Source organism: Aulostomus chinensis, chromosome 15, assembly GCF_037954235.1.
Source record: "Aulostomus chinensis isolate RoL2024-O1b breed Wild chromosome 15, RoL_Achi_v1.0, whole genome shotgun sequence".
Taxonomy (NCBI): domain Eukaryota; kingdom Metazoa; phylum Chordata; class Actinopteri; order Syngnathiformes; family Aulostomidae; genus Aulostomus; species Aulostomus chinensis.
Genome location: NC_141334.1, coordinates 15711437 through 15733463, shown reverse-complemented (window position 1 = coordinate 15733463; position 22027 = coordinate 15711437). Strand labels below are relative to the sequence as shown.

General features: G+C 41.5%; 1 protein-coding gene across 10 annotated transcripts in view; it reads left to right on the top strand.

Annotated features, from left to right (window-relative positions):
* Window positions 1-22027, top strand: part of msi2b (musashi RNA-binding protein 2b) — a 251950-nt gene that overhangs the window by 77401 nt on the left and 152522 nt on the right. For all 10 annotated transcript variants that reach the window (XM_086179193.1, XM_086179198.1, XM_086179196.1 and 7 more), the window contains exon 6: window positions 4382-4474. In XM_086179193.1, coding sequence (XP_086035319.1) covers window positions 4382-4474 — 93 coding nt within the window. The remainder of the gene's footprint in view (window positions 1-4381; window positions 4475-22027) is intronic.

The following is a 22027-nucleotide window of genomic DNA, read 5'->3' as shown; positions in this document are numbered from 1 at the left end:
GCCCACAGAGAGTCGGTTCATTTTGGTCTGCACGTCGGCGTCATCGGCCACTACCTGTTATTTCCAGCTCATTAAAGGCCACAATGAAGGAACTCCTGGAGATTTTAAGGAAAAAAAAGCAACCCTGTAGTGATGAGGAAGAAGATGAATGTCAATAATTGTCATGATAGGGATATAATAGAGGGCTGTAATTCTACAGAGGAACTCATTAGTGCTGGCAACTTCTCCAGAGCAGCCGATTGGTCCAAGTCAGGGTAAAATACAGAAATTTAATATAATTTTAGGTTGAACAGAAATATCCTAGTCTACGGCAGAGCAGTGGATATTGTTAAAAAAAAAAAAAAAAAAAAAAAGTGGTACCAATATGAACCGCTGCTCAAAATAGTGGCCTCATAGAAGTTTCACAGATTCTATGGTGGGAGTTTTTACATCTGCCATAAGAAGACAGAAAATATTCACCGCAATACAGACGCGCACATTCCCCTGCAGTTTCCATACATACAGCGAAATACATAATCAGTCTCTACTCGCACATTTCCTCTCATGTTTTTTTCACAAAGCTATCACTTTCCCCTCAAGCCTCCTATGAATGAGTGGAAAGAGCGCTGCGGCAGGAAGAATGTGGATTCACTTATGTGCAGGCTGTTTATTTGTACAGCGCCGTGATTTTAAGTTCACAAAGTAGAGAAAATTGACCTAAAAGGGTCAATGATTGATGCCAATGATTTGGAAAACCACAAAATTAAACCTTGTAACTTGGAATTGGAAATGAATGTAAAGGTTAGTGTACGGGCATCCTGATGGCCTGCTATGTCTGGAGGCACTAAAGGTCAGGCTGCTCTTGGAGGTAGAGGGTTTTATCATTTTGTTTTATCCGTCATTGTTTATAATTACACTTGACAAGTCCTCTGTTGTGGCAATGCACTGCGCACACACACCCGCACACGCGCGCGCGCACACACACACACACACACACACACACACACACACACACTTAAGAGTTTAGAAACACACTCGTGTCAGACCACATGTGCTCGCTCACACACACAAGTCTCTTTCCTGTCTCTTTGGGATGTGCAAAAATAACTGCATGTTTGAAAAATTGGGTTAAAGGAAAAAGTGGGTTGAGGACCAGTCCATTTATAAATCTGTCATCTTGAATTAAATGTTGTTGTAAAGAGACTTGGCCAGAGCCAAACGATCAGGACTAATGTTCCTGTAAATGCAGAGTATAGACTTTTCTGTTCCCTCGTGCTTATTACTGGGTTGTGTGTGATTTGCTTAAATAGAAAAAGGCATTCGTTGAACTGCAAAACGATCAGTGTCAAATTAAATACAAAGTCATTTCACCCAATCAGCTATGTGTTATTATACATGCTCCATATTTGCATTAGAAACGAGTATATTCACTGTCTTTCTGCATCAAACACAAAGAAAGATAATGACTTCACTTATTAACTTTCTTCGTTAGTACATAAAACTATGATAGCACCAAAGGGAAGGGTGTAGTCAGAGCCATAAGGGTTCCAGTCTAAAGCTTAATATCTGTTGTCGCCATGGGAACAAAACTGGAGAAAGTAATTGTATTGTACCAAGCAATAGCATCAGTTATTGGGGAGACATGTGGAAGTATAAAGACGAGGCTGAAAGCTTGACTGGTCGCAGCCTGATGGAACAAGACGGAGAAACGAGCGGGGAATGGGTGGCCCAGGAGGGGAAAACAGGGACAAACAGCTGATGTAGAGAGGCGAGCTGAGATGAACATTGACTTGTTTGTTTTATTTATTTCTTTATTTCTTTATTTTACCTACCCCAATGATAAACGTGAGTGATGTTGATAAACACTCGCACAGCCAGTTTATCAGCAGCTGTCTGGCTTGGGGTTGCCGACAGCATCATCCAAGGCAGATAACCCCTGAGGCCTGAGGCATGATGTTGGGAAGGAGGGGGAGGGAGGAGGGGGAGGCGGGAGGAGGGGCGGGGGGTTGCAGCTGCTGGATTTAGTCTGGTGTGTAACCCTAAACCAGCAAGTTGATACTTAACAAGCCCGTCAGTAGTCAAACATTGCAAAGTGGGGAAAAACAAAAACGTATTCGTCACCGAGGTCTGCTGGAATGATCATCGTAGGCTCGGCTCTGACGGGCGCTGGGACCAGAGCCAGCCGGACGCGGCACCCGAGGACACTGGTGTTTACACTGACCGTCTCAGCACATTCAGTTCATCAGGCTCAGCCTCCGCACCTCCAGGTTGACCTCCGGAGTGTAGATTTAAGCAACATTGTTGTTGTTGTTGTTTTTTTACGTCATTTGCACATCACTGAAGCGATCGCATGGCGTCAAGTGACATTAAAGCAATTAACGAAATAGAAATCTATCACCAAAAGATATTCATTTCAATAGGCGATCAAAAAGGTTTTTTTTAAGACTGTTTCACCGCTACAGTGAGCTGTCTGGCCCAGTGACAGAGAGGATTTTTAGTTTGGTCCATCAAAAGTTATAATTGAATGGATAAAGAGACTGGATTTCACAACCAGGTTTTCATCTAAGCTGATCTTCAGCTTCAGTCCATATTTGTGAGTGTTTAACCTTCTCAAAACAACATCACAACTACTTCCTGTCTGACTGAGTTCAGACACAGGATGGAAGAAGCAATTGAACCAATTTGTATTGTAAGAGTAATTGAAATGTGTTACTAGTATGCCATCCATGAAAGATTCTTTGTATGGGATTGTTTTTATTTTTTCCTTTTTATTTATTTATTTTTTTACCCAGGAAAATTTGGCCTGGTTCCAGTTTATTACAACATAAAACAAACTAGAACAATAAAAATAAAAAAAGCAAAAAATAAATGAAATAAAAGCAACCTGTAAGGAGGATCCGTGCGTGGGAGGCTGTGTGTGCACGTGCAGGCTACGTGCCTTTGAGACGGCGTGCACCTGGAAAACACTCGACAGATGGTTACTGCAGCTCAAGCGGAATCTTTTCCCCCAGTGATAAGTTTCTTTCATTCAGCGAAAGTGTTTGGGTCAGTGTTTTGATCAAGGTTTCAGCCTTCGCCATTGTTTGTTGTGTAGCTCTACAGAATAGTTTCCCGAGATTTAATTTTAGTTGAATAGCAGCGAGCCAAGCGAGTTCAGAACTGCTTTTTCTTTGCTCTTTGTCATTTCTGGTTGAGCAGTAAGTTTGGAGAGACCACTTGCTGTAGATTCTGCACATGTGGCCTGGTGTTTGTACTTCATAGCAACTGTAAGGATTCAGTTGTGTGTTTTTGGTTTTATTCCCCCCCCCCCCCCCCCACACACTCTTATATAGGGCCGCACAATTAATTGAAATTAATTGCAAATTGCAATCTGGCCTGTTGCAATTTTCAAATCAGAGGAAGGAGCTATCATTTTCTACAGATGTAAAATAAACCTCTTTGACAGAAAGTGGGGTTTTCAATAAAAAAGAGAGTATCTTGCAGCCCTACTCACGTAGGTCATGAGGATATGTTTTCCAAATCGGCCACAAACTTCCACTGAATTTGATAGATTTCATTCGATTTTGGAATCTTCCGCTGCAGAGTCACATCAGACCAAAGTAACATATGATATGTAGAAATAATTCCCAAAGTGTTTCTGGATTTGTGGACCGTTTCTATGTGATATACAAATAAACCTATTGTGCTGCTTAGTGGTTTTTCTAGAAGTTGGATATCTAGGATAAACACCCACTCTGACCAGATGCTGCAGAGGTCTAGTTTAATGTTGGTTCTATTTCAGTAGTTTCTAGGTTAATTACAAGTTGGTGTCAGCTCACATGCAAATAAGAATTAGCCCCTCATACATAAACACTGACGGAGGTGTTGAATAGACATTTCCTGACAAACGGCCCCTCTAAATGTCTCGTGTGCACTCTGCCGCAGATGTTTGTGGCCTTTTTGATGCAGTGGGTAATAATCCTTAATATTGTTCCTGTTTGAATTAAATGAGGCTTTAACGCACTTTGATTCTATCTTGCAGCATTCATTAATTGTTGTTTTTTTTCTTTTTGAAAGTCCATAAATTATTTCTACAGCTTGGAAGTTTCGTGTTTTTTTTTTAAAGGAGAATAGTGTGTGTGTGTGTGTGTGTGTGTGTGTGGGGGGGGGGTTCAACTAGAGCTTTAAATGTCATTCACTGAATTCTGGCGCACCTGCTGCATTCATGACCTCGCTGTAGTATTATAAGTGCTTTGAAACTTTATTGTGCGTTGATTCTTGTGTGTTCACTCCTCTATATGGTCTCTATCCTGTGTGCTGCTCACACGGCCTCATTAAAGGTGGTGTGTGTGTGTGTGTGTGAGTGTGTGTGTGTAGCTGTGCCACTAATCATTTCCTCCTCTCACCCTTTTTTTCTTTCTAGATGGTCACAAGAACAAAGAAAATATTTGTGGGTGGCTTGTCAGCCAATACAGTAGTGGAAGATGTGAAGCAGTATTTTGAACAGTTTGGAAAGGTAAGACTATTTTTATTATTAAGCTTCAGAATGTCATCACAATAACCACAATTTCTGCTCGCTTCAATTGTATTTTAGTGGCTTATTTCAAAATATGACCATGTATTTTATCATCTTAAGGGCATTTAATATTTAGATTTATTAAAGCTTTGATTCCTAATCAGTGAACAGCGCCCTCTATTGCTCCATTATGGTTTAGACCACATGGCCAGCAACCAAATCTTTACAGTAATGAGATACTGAGCATTAAGAGCTCCAGGTTGATTCATTAATATCTACTGTGACAAGCAAACAATTGCTTATAGAGCAAACATGGACAACCAGCTGTCACCACCAAATCTCATTACATGAAAACAAACCCCAAAATGGGTAAGATCGGATTAGAATCAAATACAACGCAGAGCTGTAATCGAAATTAAGGTAATAATATTGTGACAGCATCCTGCCAGTGTGGTTTGAAAGAACAACAGAGCCAGTTCATTAGGCAGACTGCTCATATTCAGCTATTTGTTCCTGTCGGGTGCAGCAGTTTCTGTTCTCATGACCAATACCCCCAGCTGAGGGAGGCATATTTGCACACGCTTTCATAGAAACACACACACACACACACACACACACACACACAAACAAGCTTTGATACAGTGGCAGCATTTCACAGATAATTTCCTCACACTGAGTGGAGATCCATTTCCCTCATGTCATACTCCACATCAGTCAAGGTCACCTTCAGCTGATACAGTCCCTGCAACATCAGCACTTGACCTTGAGTTTAAACAATTTCACCGTGGATGGATTTTTCATGGGCACATAATGTACCGTGTCCTGAAGGAGACAAAAAGAGCTGTTATAAAATAATAGAAAATGTTATTTTTTTGGTTCAGAGACGATATGCATCCAGCTCTCATCGCTTGTTTTCTTGGCTGAAGGGGAGCGAGGTGAAGGACTTTGTTTGGCTCTGTTGAAGACGCATCCAAGACCCCTCCGTGGCCTGGCCCGCCGTTCAGAATTAAGATGGTTTATTTGCACAATAGAATCCAGCGAGCAAATATTCAGCACGACTTCGCAATCAATGAATCTGAGAAAGGGCTCGAAATGATTTTTTGACTTGATTGAATGACATAATTGACTTGATTATACAAAGTTTTTTTCCTCCTCGAGGAATCCTCATGCTTAGGAGGAAACAAACAAATCAGACTGATTGAGCGAGATCTTGTGCATGTTTCTGTGTGTGCTTTTATAGCCTCCTTGTGCATGCTTGGATGTGTCTGCAGTACTGCTCTTGCCTTGCGTGAGTGTTTCAGCGATTAAGTATATTTATGTGGGTGCATGATTAAGTGTGTGTGTGTGTGTGTGTGTGTGTGTGTGTGTGTGTGTGTGTGTGTGAGTGAATGTGAGAGAGAAAGAGAACCGTTCTAAATGTCTTTAACAAAAAAAAAAAAAAAACGAAAACAGTAGATATGGTGGGCTTTGGCTGACAAGCTATGAAGCAAAAATTGCTCTCTTTGTTTCTCTTCTGTGTTACACCTCGCAGGATCTATTAACTAACCTGCCTGTCAGTGCAAACTACTGTACCATTAGCGCCACACATCCACCAGGCTCAGACCCAATCAGTTCAGCTTCCCCTTGTGGCAGCGTGTCAGTCAACATGGCGGTACGGCCTCCAGTTCTGCCCGGAATATCGATGCTGTATCAATGATCGGGATATGAGTGTAGGTGCAGTCGGAGTATTTTTCAGATGGTGATTTAGCACAGGTGAGGTCTTTCCCTGTTTGTAAAAGTGATGTCAGTCTCAACGTCTCAGCATTTCTCATATTTGCCTTTGACCCAACATCCTCATTACAACTGATGATCAAAAATCTCATTGTGTTCATCTTTTGTCAGGGTCATCCCGATGACAGTGTCACAATATTGAGGTATTTGGTCCAAAGTATTATGATATTTGACTTTGCCCATGTAACCAAGCAATACTATTTCTTATAGTACTGTCATACAGTACAGGGCTGCCCTGGGGGGGGGGGGGGGGGGGCAGAATTGGCCTGCCAGATTTAGATGTAAAAAAATTATACAGTAAAGAATTGTTTTGTTTTTTTGTTTTTAGGTTAAAAAAAACCCACTTGAAATATGTAGGATCGCTTGTAATTATGAATTGTAATGTTTGTTTTTCAAAATTTGTTTTGGTGGTTTGACAGTGGTAGTAGTGATAGTTGTACACAGACAAAAGACAAGTCAACAAAATAATATGTATTTGCTTTTTGGCCCAGCCAGGGAAAAAGTTCCCCCTCCCTCAGGCTTCATATTGTGATAATTGATCTCAACATTGTTCAGTATGGAGACATATCATGATCTCCAAGCCACTGCAGGTTGTATTTCTGTAATTCTGTAATGCAGGCACCAGTAAATATTCCTCCTCACTGGGAACATTTCACTGATGTTTTACTATTTGGTGCACTTTTGATGTGTGTGTGTGTATGTGTGTGTGTGTTCTTGTACTTGCTACATATTGAGGACTAGAATACGTATTTAACCAACAGAGTGAGGACATTTTTGGAAAGTGAGGGCATTTTAGCCGGTCCTCACATCTTCAAAGGGCTGTTTGAAGGTCAAGACTTGGTTTTAGGGTGGAGGTTAGAATCAGGTTCTGGTTAGGGCTAGGGTCGAGGTTAGGGTCAGGCAGTCAGTTGAGATGGTTAGGTTTAGGGTCGAGGTTAGGGTCAGGCAGTCAGTTGAGATGGTTAGGTTTAGGGTGAGGAGCAAGGGAATGTACTATGTCAATGAAAGTCCTCACAACAATATAAGTACAAGGATGCGTGTGTGTGTGTGTGTGTGTGTGTGTGTGTGTGTGTGTGCGCGCAGCATCGGCCAATTAGCAGGATGTGGTCTACAGAGATGGCAGGGGTTGGGAGGCAGTGGAGGGGAAACAGCTTGTGTGGCCACAATTGGGTCACAGGTTCTGTCTGTAACCTCCTCTCCTTCCCACCTCAATCCTTCCCCTCCATCTCCAATCTGTCAGGGGGGAGAGGCTGACAGCTCTCATGCACATCAGTCCTACCGCCTGCTCCCCCCAGCCATCACCTTTAGGACCGAGCACATGCCTGAGCCTGGCACAACTTCACAGGAGCTGATCCACAGCCAGAGTCACTTTTTTTGTTGCCTACACTACAATACACGCTGAAGGTGTGTATTTGAAGCGATTGTGACAGTAATTTGAACGGAACTGAAGTGCGGTTGTGTTTGACTGATTCTAATGCATCTCAGATGGATCCCATTACCTGCCTAATAGTAGCCACATCCTGCCTCCCATTTTTTTTTCCCTTTTCAGGCAGCACACTGCACCTTAGCCCTGCAAGCCAGATGAGAAAATCTTATCAGCACTGCCTGGCTTCCCTTTATATTCAAGGACTCTTAACTGGAGGCTGCAACTATTTCTGTCTTGCACTAAAGTCAAATTAATCAGTATGCTGTTTGTGCTATTATGTGCTACCGTGCAGACTTATAAATCGTAGAAGAGGCAGCAGTTGGTCTTTTAGAGGACTGAGTTTTGGTTGTCCCTCGTATGCAGGACTTGCTAGTCCATAATTTGCTGTAGGTTTTTTAAAATTTTTAATCTTATTGTCATTTTCAAACATGTAGAAAAAAACATTTAGCATCATTTGCCTGTGGTTTGCACGAGAAAATATCCATCTACCAATTCGGCTGCATCGAAAAAAGTTATATCACAATATAGTGAGGTTGTTATTGAAGTCTTCATCAGTCTTCATCTCTATTTCAGCAGAGACGGCACTTTCTCGAAGGTCAATGTTCAAGGGGAGCTACTGGAGAGCAGCAGATGTGCTGGTTGTGTTTCAGTGCCTTCCCTACTATTAACATACACTTTTATTCCCAGTAAAACATTAAATCTGCAGCAAGCCACACCATGGATTTAAAGTGAGGCTGCTGACCTCTCATTTTCTAATAAATCAAACACCTGTTAACAACACATCCTCCTCCAGAAAAGGTTCCACTGAGGCAAGTACTTGATTAAAGCTGGAAGTTGGTGCGATGACACCTTAAACATTGGGATGTGACGTACCAGCTGAGCCCTGCCCGGGCATGAAGAGAGCTCTCCCCACAGTTAAAGGCATAATTAGCTGGGGTGGCTAATGCTTCCTCATTGGTTTATTGTAATCAGCTTTATGTGCATCTCATAGTGGCCCTATTTGGCTAAGCTGAAACAAGTCCTGCTCACTGACTCCGTTCCTGCACTCCTGTACATCGGCTGCAGTTTGCCATGCAGGCCTGAAGCAGACTTTTATTTTCATCCGTGCTACTTGCTTCCATGTCACTGGGCTGCCACAATCGCCCCTTTATGTCCAGGCTGTCCTGGTTCTCATGCTCCACTGGTCTAGAGCCAGATCCTGGAGGTGTAGCTGAATGGGAGGAGGAGGAGCTTAACCAGTTCACTGCCACTGGGCTCAGGGGGGATAAAGTTAGATGCACAAAGGTCACTAGTCAGACAAGGAAGGCAAAGCCTTGAGTCCTAAGAGGAGACAATGATCCCATAGTTTAAAAAAAAAAAAAAGAAAAAAAGACAGCAGCCAGTGGAGGGACATGACTGTATGAGTGATGGAGGACACTGGAAAGATATTGATAGGAATGAGATGATGGAAATAAATCATTGTCAGAGCAGAGAAAAGACCAGCAGTGTGGACGCTTCCCAGGGAGCATCTGCATTCTTCTCTCATCCTGTCACTGAGATGAGGCAGATGAGAGGAAGAATTGAAATTATAAAAGCATCAGAAACCGATTCTTTGGTTAGAGCACGAGATTTGTTCTGGGGCTTTGAAAATCTAATACCACGGCTGACATTTTGCGTGCCCTTAGATTTTGTAAATAGTGGAAAAATAACTGCGTGTGACCAAGACTGTATGAATTAATTTAGCATACCTGCCCAGGGTGCTTTTAGCAACATCGAAGGTTCTCAGGTGCGGCGAGAATAAAATCAACTGATATTGTTATTTCAGGATTATCAGAGGGAACCAAACAGAATGGTGCGACCAATAATCCTGTCATTGTGGATGAAATTTCATAATCAGCCAGAGCTTATTAATAAAGCACCTCTACAACAAAATAGATTGCAACTCAAAGTGTTTTACAAATGACTGAAGCAGACAGTAGGGTGTTGAATACAAACCTAATCAACTGATGAATTATAGTGGATCACGTCCCAAAATTGTGAAAGACAAAAGCAACAGATATCAGGGAAGAAGCCAGCTCAAGGGAGATTTACAAATGTCTTTAGATTGGATTTTCCTCTCTTTGCACTCGTTCTCTGCTGCACCTTTTAAAAGAACTCTGTAATTTCCATGTATTTTACTGTTTTTCTATTGATTTGGGTTTTTTTTAAGTGCACTTTTTGTCTTCACTAATTTTATCTAATGATATACGTTCTGGTTTGAAGATGAAATAATGGAAAACTGTGGGCGGCACGGTGGTGCAGTGGTCAGCACTGTCGCCTCAGAGCAAGAAGGTTCCGGGTTTGAGCCCTGGCTCCATCACGGGATCCTTCTGTGTAGAGTCTCCATGTTCTCCCTGTTCCTGTGTGGGTTCTCTCTGGTACTCCAGCTTCCTCCCACAGTCCAAAGACATCAAGAGAGGACGAGGCTGATTGATACTCTTAATTGACCGTAGGTGTGACTGTGAGTGTGAATGGTTGTCTGTCTCTATGTGTTGGCCCTGTGATGGACTGGTGACCTGTCCAGGGTGAACCCCTCCTCTCACCTGAAGGCTGCTGGGATAGGCTCCTCCCCCCTGTGACCCTTAACAGGATAAGCAGAAGAAAATGGATGGATGAAAAATAATCTTAATGGAATAAATCAAAATCAAAAAGTTCAACAATAAAGCGTCAGAACATGCATACCTCACATCCATGTATGAGCTTTTACATCTAAATTACTGTGCAGGCATTATGTATCACTTACATTCATTAATGGGAAATTTTGTTCTCTTTGAAAGGATGTTTTTTCACCCTGATGATGCCCACTGGGCTTAAATCAGAGGCCTTTGAGGGGAACTTTCAAGGTACTCCTGAGTGTGTGTTGAAGTGATGCAGCTAAAAGCAGCGCCCTGGTACACACTTAGTGGCTGAAACAGCAACATGGATGATTAATGCAGGAAAAAAAAATACACTTTATATGAGGGAAAGGAACCTAATCAAAAGGCCATAGTCCTCCCCTTCACTTCCTCAGCTAGTGCAGGTGCACATTTGCATGCCATTTACATGGTAGCTCCCAGTGACCACTACCACTCCAACATTTCAGTGTCCATCATCTGGCTGACACTCTGTGATTGTTTTCTCTCTGTGATGCGACTCACCTAATCAGCAGAGGATATTGTCTGGTTCCAGTGATTATAAGGAGTGATCAGAGCTGCAATGATGGAGCATGTGCCTTGCAGTGGGGATTTAGCCAGAGGCTTCAATCTCATTGCAGTCACTTGTAGTTAGTGACTGAGACTAGCAGAGAGAAGGGCAGAGCAATATAAATGAATTGGCTATGAATGTGGATGCGGTGCTGCAGGGACACGCGGGGGGAAACAGGGCCAGTTAGACAAACTATTTCATATCCCCCTTGACCTTTATTTGCCCAGTGGCCCAGCAACATTTCCAACAGAGGAGCTATTAAATGGCTGCTGAAGAATTGAGCTGCGGTATTCAACATCATTTTGGTTTTTTTGCATGTGCATTTGGGCGAGAAATGTCTGAATGCGCGTGTAAATGCAAGTATCTTTACTGAATTTTTACTGCAAGGATCAGACCTTTAACACAAGATTAAATAGATTTTTGACTATTGCTGATCCTTAGAAATACCTATCTCCTTTAGCCACTAGTGCCGTAAAGGTGGCTCACAAAGAAAGCTGCGGATCAGGGGAGATTGACACCTTTCTGTAGGTCTCCGGTCTCATCTCCTAGCTGTCCGTCCCGAAATGTCTCCCTCGGGATAAGCTGGGATTGGCTTGATTGTGTTATCGGCGACTGATCGGGTCATTGAATGATGGAATTTTGAGCCCCTGTTCTGCTTAAAGAATGAAATGTTTAAAGAAGATTGACTGTGATTGGATCAGATCCAGCACCTGCTCAAAGGGGTCAATCAGGTGAAGGCAGGAGGCAGCAATCTCTGCTGTGCTATTGTGACATGAAGGGGGGAGAGGGGAATTAATGTGTGTGTTGGGAAGGGTGTTGTTGGTGGTGAATGGATGCTAGTGGGGTGTTGAAGATGCCATTCAACAGGGAAGCAGTTTGAAAAATGTCATCAGAGGAAGTGTCATGTGTAATTTGCAGCAGTCTCACCATCAGACTGGTGTGGGTGGAGAGGTGGAGCCGTCCACTCCTTCACCTCAGCCGTGCAAACTACAATCCTGTCCTCTGGGAATTCCATGTGGGAAAACACTTCGATAGGAATCGAGACTCAAAGAAGGATTTTTTTTTTTTTTTTTTGGATATAGGCTGTATTTCTAAAGATTGGTGTGGAATAAAGGATTTGAGGGGTTCAGATTCTGGCAGAATATTAATGGGAAAGAGGTCCAAGGGGATACTTTGAGCTGAGTAGAAAACAAGAAAAACCTGCAATTTAGCATGTTTAGTTGCAGTGCAAACCAGGTGTGAGGCTCACATTTCGGCTAAAAACAAAGGGTGTGCTACATTAAATAAGCACATTTTGCACAATGTCTATTTAGCTGCAATCAAGGGATTAGGGATTGATCGATTATCTGGGTAGCCGATTATCGGCCGATGTTAGGCATCTTTTCACATTTATATATTATTTTTTAACTATTGTTCAAGTTACTATACTACTGTAAATTTTAGCACTGTTTTTTTTAACATTTATTGCAACTAAATATCGGCCACAAGTATCGGTTAGCAGCCTCCTCGATTTACTTATCTGATTCGGCACTGGATCAATCCTTACTAGAGATCCTTTTTTTCTTTTTTTGCCAATATTTAATATCCTGACTTTTCACAACTGATTTGGCTGATAGCTGATATAAACTACCGCTGAAAGCAAGTGTATATGATATTAAAATATTTAACATAATTAAAAAAAACTAGATATTTTGAATACGATTTCCAAAACATTTTGAAAAGCTCATGAATCAAACATTTAAATAAAGATGCACTTTGCAAAACAAAGAAATGACCAACCGAACACATGCTGATATTTTCAACCATCCTCTCTGATAGCTCCTTTTTTTTTAAGTTAATCTGATGTCACACGTCCTCATATTAAGAGTCAAGACCCTGATTGGCATTTGCACAGCTGGCGACAGAAAAGCTACCCGATAAATCTTGGGCGCTCCCTGAGTCGGCAGTTCTAAACAAGACAAGGCAAACATGTAAATAGAAGTACATTGAAAGTGCCTGCTCTTTAGAGAGCCTGCAGAGAACACATGAACATTGGCCTCACTTCCTGTTTATCAGAAGACGGATGAATAAACAGAGAAACAGAGAGAATGTATTTCCATGCTGTGTCTCAATAAAAGTTTTAATAGTTGCACAGACACGCATATTTGAGGGGAGCACCACAGAAGATGCCCGTGAGTGACAGAGCTTTTTGTCTCGGCATGTCACAGCCAAATGAGAAACAACATGATGGTGTCAAATTTCAGCTCTCATCTGATAGGCTTTCAAAGACAAAGCAAAACTGCTTTTCAGCCCAAAGAACCCCCTTTCATCCTCATCACTCATTCTTCTTTAGCGAGGCTTGTCAGTGCCCCATTGTAGAGCACCAAGAAACCGCTGAGCACGAACCATGACTCAGCAGCACCTGGAGAACAGGCAGTTGGCAAGGTACAGCTCAAACGATGACAGTGCAGAATGCTCACTGTACATCTGATCTGATAGGAATGCACCTTTGTAGACGACGAGACCTTTGCTGGGGCGTTCATGTGGACGGATTTATCCCGAATGCCGAAATGGCAAGGTGATGACAGAAGAATACTTGAGTTTTAAACTGTGACTCCGACACCTTTATTCACATTTTAGAAGTATACAGCAAACAGAAAATCAAATATTCCCTTTGTTGCTGGACAGTGTGATGCGCCAGCTGATGGAACTTTGTGATAAATGTTGAAAAACTTTTCCATCTCCTGCTGTGAATCTTGCAAAATGAAACCATGCAGCTATCAATAGAGCAGCAGCAAATATAGGCAAAAGGAGTATTTCTCACGACTGTCAGTTTACAATCTGGATAAACACATAAAACGAAATGACGAGCTGATGCAGAGTGTTGGTTTCCAGGATAACTTTCCCTTCACGGTTTCTTAAACAGCAGCAAATAGACCCAGTAATATCTCTCTTAAATTTTAAACACTTTTATGAAATGAAACTTAAAAGTCGCACTGAAAGAGAGCCAATGCTTCGCCACGAGTGTTTGCTCTGATTAAGTGTAGAAATATGCCTTCAAGTAGCCCATCGCCTGTGCTTCTTCAGCCACCTTCTGCAGTGTGACCAGGTCCAGCGGGCAGCTCAGCCTCTGAGTGCCTCCCACGCATCACATAGCCATCTCAAAATCACCAGGTAAATGTTCTTACATGGAAATGTACACAATATGCTGTGGTTTGATGTGGAGGGCTAATGATGTCTCAGAGGTTTCACTTGCAGTACTGCTCACTCGTGTGTGTGTGTGTGTGTGTGTGTGTGTGTGTGTGTGTGTGTGTTTGTCTGGATAGCCTCGGGTCTGGCAAAATTGTTAGATTGTCTACCAAGGGCCTGAAGTCCTCCACTCTCTTAAATATAGTTGTTAGAAATTGCTTGTTAGGTTCTATTTTCTGCAACCGTAAAGACCAACAAGAGTAGTGACAGACTCATTACATCCAGTAATATTTAGCTGGGGCCGAGAAAGTAGGCCAAACAAAATGCAGTAATTATAGTGAAAAAATGCATTTTTAGCAAAGCATGAATGTAGGGTTTCCAGTTTTTGCGTCTTGTCACTATATATCTGCTTACTATTGTTAAAAAAAATGAATAGGCAGGACAGCAGTGATGTGAAGCTGTAATTAGACACAACGACGCTTCTCTAAACGCCAGTGTCACCGTCGTCGGTGTCAGTGTTAACTTGCTGAGGTGGCTGAAAAGAAGTTTTCCATAGAACAGCTGCTGTACAGTGACATTTTGGTCGGTATTCAAATTTGTAACAAGGCTGCAGGTATTACAACAAATCCTAAACTGCAATGTCTGATATATATATTTTTTAAATTCAGTTCTTTTAATCCATGCTAACAACTGTTTGTGAGTCAATCTTTTTCTTAATGAAGACCAAGCTTACATGTACCTTTAGAAAGCATCAATAAATTCTGCTACATGTGTTGTGTTACGGCATCCGAAAAGATATCCACTTATTTGTCAGGAATTTAGATAATCACAGAAGTAATTTGATTCGAAACACTAAAAACAACACACCATGTAGCTAAAACAATTTTTGTGTGTGTGTCTCAAAATGTTCTCATTGGACTTGTTAGGCCCGTTGACCTGCCTGAGACACAGGACACAAGCATTATCAGCCATTTTTGTTGGCCATGTCTGGATCCTGAACTAAAATCCCATCCTTGCAATCCATTTTTGATTGGCTTTTGTTTATTTTTTGACACATTCATTGTCATTTTCAACTATTTCAAGCAGGCTGGAAAATGATATTTGTCAAGGCAGCTCCTAAGCCTTCATACATCACTAATATACAGTGTTTAATTAAATTCATCATTGTGTTCATGGTGAGATCAGTATACCTTGTGAGTGGAATACTACTGGCATCTGATTGGATACCTAAGAGTAAGAAATACATAATTAACATGTCCCATTTCTACCAAATGAATTTTTCAGTGTGTTTCTTCCACTCTCCTCCAAAATCTTGTTTTTACGACCGATAGTCAAAAGATGGAAACTAAATCAAATTCAGCTGCCCTCAGAAAAGCCTCACCACAAAGAAAGCAGGGTCTATTTTCATTTTCTAAGACTCAAATAGTTGAGTTTGTATTTGATTAAGACTAAAATGCTAAGACTTTTAGTTAAGTAAAATAAGAACAGGACTAGCATGCCTAAATATGATGGAAACCAGCCAAGACATTTGACACAGGATGAGACTCGACTTAGGAAATAGCTGCCGAATTGATGTGATACACCCATAAAATGGCAGGTGACAGCATTATAATTTGATTCCATGTATTTTTATAGTAGAATGAGACATTTTAATCACTGTTTAGGAATTTTTAAAGACCCGACCACACACACACACACACACACACTCAAATTGAAACTATGCTGCTCCCAAGGGAACTCAGTCCTCCTGACTGCAATCTGAACTTTGAACATCTGTCTCAGGCATTCCACCGGCAGCACAATAGATAATCTTTACCGGTGGCTACTACCAACAGAAAAACAAATCTTTGATCACAACATGATGACATAGAGAGAAAGACCTGTTAAATATGTGACAAATATAATAAGACCAGAGCGGAATACTTTTAGAAATATTATTTACCAATCCTGAACCTCACAGAACTTAGCGGGAAAAGATTCTAGTAGGAGAAAGACACGCAGCATATTTAGCTGTACACATGGAGCCCGCATGGTGACATCGCTGGACGTGGCTATCATCGTGACACTCTTTGAGTTTATCGCCAGTTTATTTTATTTGGCAACATTCGTACATGCCAATAAAGTGTATTGAATTAGAGATTGACCATTCATCAGACAGGAAATCTATATCAAATGTCCCAACACCACTTGTGTGTGATGATCACTTATTAATTGCCTCTGCAGGTTGTTAAAATGAGAAAGAACTTCAGGTTGTTGCTGGGACTGAGGTGTGACTTTCTGTAGCTTGTTTTTCAGACTCCTTTAAATGGCAGCGCAACATTGATGCCTTCTTTAACACATCCTGCTAAAAAGCGACAGTCTATAGTTGCCTTGCTGTGAATAATCTTTTGCTTATTTTGTGAAGCGGCATGTCAGGGCTCCGGTTGAACCGTCTAAAAGCTAAATAAGTCCGCTTAATTGAACTAATGGCACAGAGCCGAGATCTGGCACCAGGTCTCGTCTCTCGAGCTAATCTTTTGGTCATGGACACATTGACCAGGCCCACACACACACACACACACACACACACACACACACACACACAAAAACCTTTCAAGCCACTTCCTGATTAGGAATCTTTGAGCCCAACATGTGGCCCATAAGTCCTATCCACATGTAATTAGGTTTGGTGGTTAGTTGAGCAGAAGCATGGATGTTATCCCTCTCTGTCTTGCCACCTAGAGGGTTGTTCAGCTTGTTTTTTGAAGCCCACTGGCAGCCCAGCATCTTCACTTCCAGCCCAACACACATTGTGAAAGCCACCAAGGAGCAGTCAATCTCGTCTGAAGATGAATTGTCCACTAAAATAAATTATGCAGCCTGAAAAGGTGTGTGTCAGTACAAAACTGAATATAAATTTCAAATCAGGTTACACAATTAACCTCTCTGTCTGTACTCCAAGTTTCTGATGCTTATTTCTCCCTCTAGTGGTTAATGCTCTCGTGCCCTTTCACTCACACACAGACAAACTGATGTGAATATTATCCAAAGCAGAAATTATATTTGGATTGACCAATTTAAAGTGAGTTTTGGCAAACCCGTCCGTCATTTCCTCTTCTTTGTCAGAGTCTCTTTTCCTGTTATCAAATAACTGCAAAAGTGTGGTTCAGGTAACATTTTTTAGTCCCAGACAAGCAGATGGCTACTCCTCTCTCAAGCTCCAGACCCCCAGCAGACAGCTTGTAAGCCTAGCTGCATGAACGCTAGCATTGGAACGGTGGAGAAAGATACCTCAAAAGTAATCAGATATACTTTTCTCCAAATATTTGCCTGCATTAATAGAACTAAGGATGTGTTTAACATTAGCTGGGGGAAAAAAAAACAACTGTAAATTATTACAAGATGTTGCTTTTTATTTAGAACTACGAGGACTGCCTCATCCTTCAGTCTCATTTTGTTCCCCCAGCTTCCAAAGCCTGCAGGTCCTCCTCTGAGTATATTCAGGGCCTCCTCATCCTTTGTTTTTTGTTTTTTTTTTTGGATAAAGTCAGCCATGACTAGTAGCAGCAGTCACCCTTCTAGTCATCAAAAACCATTTTATTTAGTTGACCGAAGTTATAATGGGGTTTTGAGCTGCAGTATGAAATCACTACACCCGGTCAGTAAAGTAGTTCTGCGTATGTATCTAAAATAACAACATATTATGATTTACAGCAGTTTTTGCATAGCTAATGTGGAGAACAACCCCAGTTTATTAATCCAGGCAAAGTCTGTTTTGGATAAAAGCGTATCTCTTGACTTTTAAGACAGTTTACTGCTTGTCGCTAGCATTCCTTGCAGCTAAGCTCACTAGCGGTCAGCTGCCTGGTGTGGGTCTGGAGGTCTGTAACGCCCTCAGAAAGGAGAAAATTTGTCAGGCACAAAAGATGATGGATAATTAACCTGTTTCCCAAAAGTTGACATGTTCCTTATTGTAGAAACACATCTGTAAAGAGCAACTACATCATAGTATAAGTAGCTTATAGTAGCTACTGGTGTGGTGTCAGTAGGAAAAAGCCAGAATTACATTTGAAGCAGCTTGAAATTAGATTAAAATGTCATTTGAATGTGATGTGAGGTGCACACAAATGGACAGGCAGTATCACGCTCAAGTGATGAGTTGATTGCATTTAATCATGTGCCAGCTTGTCTTCTATGTCTTGCAGCTGCCAACACACTGTGTTAAATGAGATGATATTTGTGTTTAAAAGTTACTTGCAATTTAAGAAAAGAAAAGCAAAAAAAAAAAAAGAATACCTCTATGATCTTGGAACTGCTGCTCATTTGCTTACTCAGTTCAGATTTTCTCCTCAGGTACCCGCATTCAATACTGTTGCTTGGTAACCGCAATACAGCTTATACAAAAAATAAAGTGAATACAGGTTGTTTGTAGTTTTATAAGAAGCAATCATACGTTCAGAATGAATCAGATGTTTTGCGTACAAGTATGTAAGGCTCATTTCTCTAAACACAAAACCCGCAAAAGTAAACTACAAAAGAAGTGAAGTGCTAACATGAAGAAAAGTCTGGAAATGTCACCTCGCCTGATAAATTAAAGTACTCCAGCGTGCTTAAAGAAACTGCAGTGGTGCAACAAAGATTTTTTTTTTTTTTTTTTTAACAAAATTTGACTGAATTTGATTTTTGACCCGATTTCCACACCGAGAAACTTCAGTGAACAAGCTGGGTTTGGTCCAATAATAGACACATTATTTATCTTCCCTGATTTGTATTTATTTTGATGTAATAAATCTCCAATATCGTCACTCATTCATGTGTTTTCACGCTACGTTATATCCGCTAGGTTTTAGATGGAGCACTTTGCAACGTTTTCGAATCAAAGCCACGAATGCAGATTTGAGTTCCAGGATTTCTCTGATCTGACTCATGTTCAGTTAGTGTCTATTTCTGTGAGTATTGCAGATCGCTGTTTTTTAGACTGACCTTTTGCTTTTATCCTCGGCAATCTCTTCTAGCTGCTGAAAGTAAAAGGGAATGGTATTTAGACAGCATGACTTCCATCTCATGGTTTCAACAGCTTTGAATTAGCATAATGGCCCATATATCAGAGTTATGTTTGTGTATTGTTTTAATGTTTTGCTGTTGCAAAGGAAGGGGAGGGGGAAAAAAAAATACTTGGTTGCTAATTCTCAACCAGTGGTGTTCCTCTTATAATTAGGAATCATTTAACTAAATTGCCACATTGCCATCTGGTTAGAAGATAAAACTCATGCAAAGGAGATACGATCCTTTGTTTGAGCTCAACTAAGTTGAATGTAGTTTTAAAAATTTCAAAGAAAATAGCCGGATCCAAAGTCAAACAAGCTCTCATCCATAGTTGTTGTGCTTTGACGAGTGCTCCATTTTATTAATGCGACTCTGTCAATATATAAAAACACAATTGTTTGACTGAGAATAGTGAACTAGGGCTGGCTTCATTACTTCCTGTAGCCTCGCCGACACACTCCTCCTGGTTCCCAGTCTCTCTGGCTGGCTGCCTCGTCATTGGCAGATCGCACATGTGGCCAAACTGTAAATCAGATTCAGACTTTCCATTCAAGTGCCCCTCTCAGGGGACTGGACTGGCTTTTATTCTGACCTTGTGGACCTTTTTATAGGCTTAGAAAAGAGCAGCAGAAAGGAGATAGCTCACATAGAAATGAGGAGTTGTGTGTCTTTTACCTTTGATTTAAATCTGACCTCTTGATATTTTCACAAAAAAAAAATGTGTGTATTTCAAGAACACCTTTTTTTCAAGCTTGTGTTTCAGTGCGCACGGTAAAATGCTAATTCTCTGATGAGGGTTTGTCATGAGAGAGGGGCCGGGGCCCATTTGTTGGTCTTTGTCTCCCACACAGCTAATGCTCTGAAGAGAGTTCAGCAGGCCTCAAGCTGTTCCCTCGCCCTCCTCCTCCCTCTCTCCATACTCCTGCTCTATCTCGCCCCTCCATCACACCTGATTGCTTTTGACAAATGCCCCTATTGGCTCCTTATCATCAGGTGCAGTGGAGGCAGCCTAAGACTATATTACTCTGCCCGTATACCACATCTGTTCTCCATTTTGCATGGATGACACACCTGCTTCTACACATTTTAAACGGGGCCAAGACTCTTTCCTTGGAACAGCCCCATGATTCGCACCCTTCAAAAGGCACAGGAAGGTCCTGGTCCTGGAGTGTGTTGGACACGGTCCACTAGACTAGCACCATGATCCACTAGAACATGTCGGGACAGGTGTGAGTAGCACAGTGATTCACTGTGGGGAAAAAAAATAGTGTTTGGGCAAACCATTGCAGGGAGAAACGATGCTACTCTGCTTATTCACATCATATTAGTGTGTTAGCAAATCAAAGTGTAAAACACAAGAGGGGATAAAAGACTACACCTTTAATTACTGTTTTTCTTGAGAAGTACTGCAATTATGCAATATTAAAGGTAAATAACATGAAGCGAGCCCACCAGTTGGACACAACAAAGATTCAGTCTGAACATCTTGTGAATGCAGACTGGAAGCAGCAAGCTAATACTAGCGCCAGTCTTCACAGCGAGAAAAACGCCTGCAGCCAATCATGATGTAAGTAATAACACCAGTAAAATGAAAATTCACCCCAATGTGTCATTTGGCTTTCAATGACTCTGCGTTAATGTCTCCCCCCCGTCATAACTTCTTGGTTTCCAAAGTCAGAAAACCTCAGCCACATATTATTAGCTTAATGGAGACAGATGAGTAACAACATCTGAAATTTCAGAAATATCCATTTGAAAAACTGTCAAACCTACTGTGGTATAATCTGTATCTTCTTTATCCAGCCATGCGCTTAATACTCCAAAAGCTGTTTGGTTTGAGCTAAAAAAATTAACAAAATAGAGGAACTCCAGTTCAGCTCGACTGTGAACGAGTGAGCAAGACTGGCGGCTGCGTCCAGCATTCTACAGTGTTTTAGAAAGGGCTAATTGACAAATGTGTTCAACTTGATTAAAACTATAAATTAATAATTAAACCTTCTCTGTGTGCGCATGAAAAAATGATTTCAACTTTTCTTCCAAAAAATGTCTGTCTGTACAAAAAAAAATTCTCTTCAAAGTAAAAAGAATCTCGCAAACTGCAGCTGAATTCAGGAAATCAATTTTGTAAGGCTTTTCTGGAAGATTGTACACTTTGGCCCGACGGTTACACTATAATTGTTATTTCACGCTAGATAATATTGGCACGTTCCTGTGTCTTTAGAGGCAACGATGAGCTAATCAGTCCCATTATCCAGTTTGACCTGTGACACATCTCCTTCCGAGCGGTTTTCTTAAATGCAGGTTTGAAAGTGACTTTGGGGAGACACGAGTGAGGAGGAATAAAAGAACACGGGAGTGCCACCTACCAGGGAGAGACGCTGATGGACTGTCATGGCCAGTGTCTCATCAGCGGGAATGCAAGGAGGGTTGGCGCAGTAGTCACCATGTGGTGGCAAGGTTAGGTCACATCATCTGACTGAGACTCTCATAGAAAAAAAAAGACGACGAAGCTGAGTTAAAAGGCCGAGCAGCAGTTTCCTTTTACCTGGATTTTTACCTCAACCTACTTCGGCCGTCTTTTGAATTACTTTTCTTTTCGAGGGGCAGATTTAGGAAATGCACAGAGACTCACGATTAGGACTAAAAGACAGATCGGGTGCTTTACATCTACGAGGGTCTTCATGTGTGTCATGTGTTCCCATGAGTCAACCAGACACTGGGCCATATGGTAGGTCCTTGACTGTGACAGACTGACGCATTAGTCATTGATGGCTCCCAGCCTCTCCCATGATGAGCAGTAGTTGAAAAGCTGACCTACAAACACACACACGCACACACTTAATTGATCCTGAAACAGTGCCGTACTCTAGAGGCATTTTTACTGAGGTCGTATCAGTTCAATTTGACAGTAATGTGTTTATAAAAATAGTGAAATGAGAGTCATAATGGTTTGAGGGGAATGA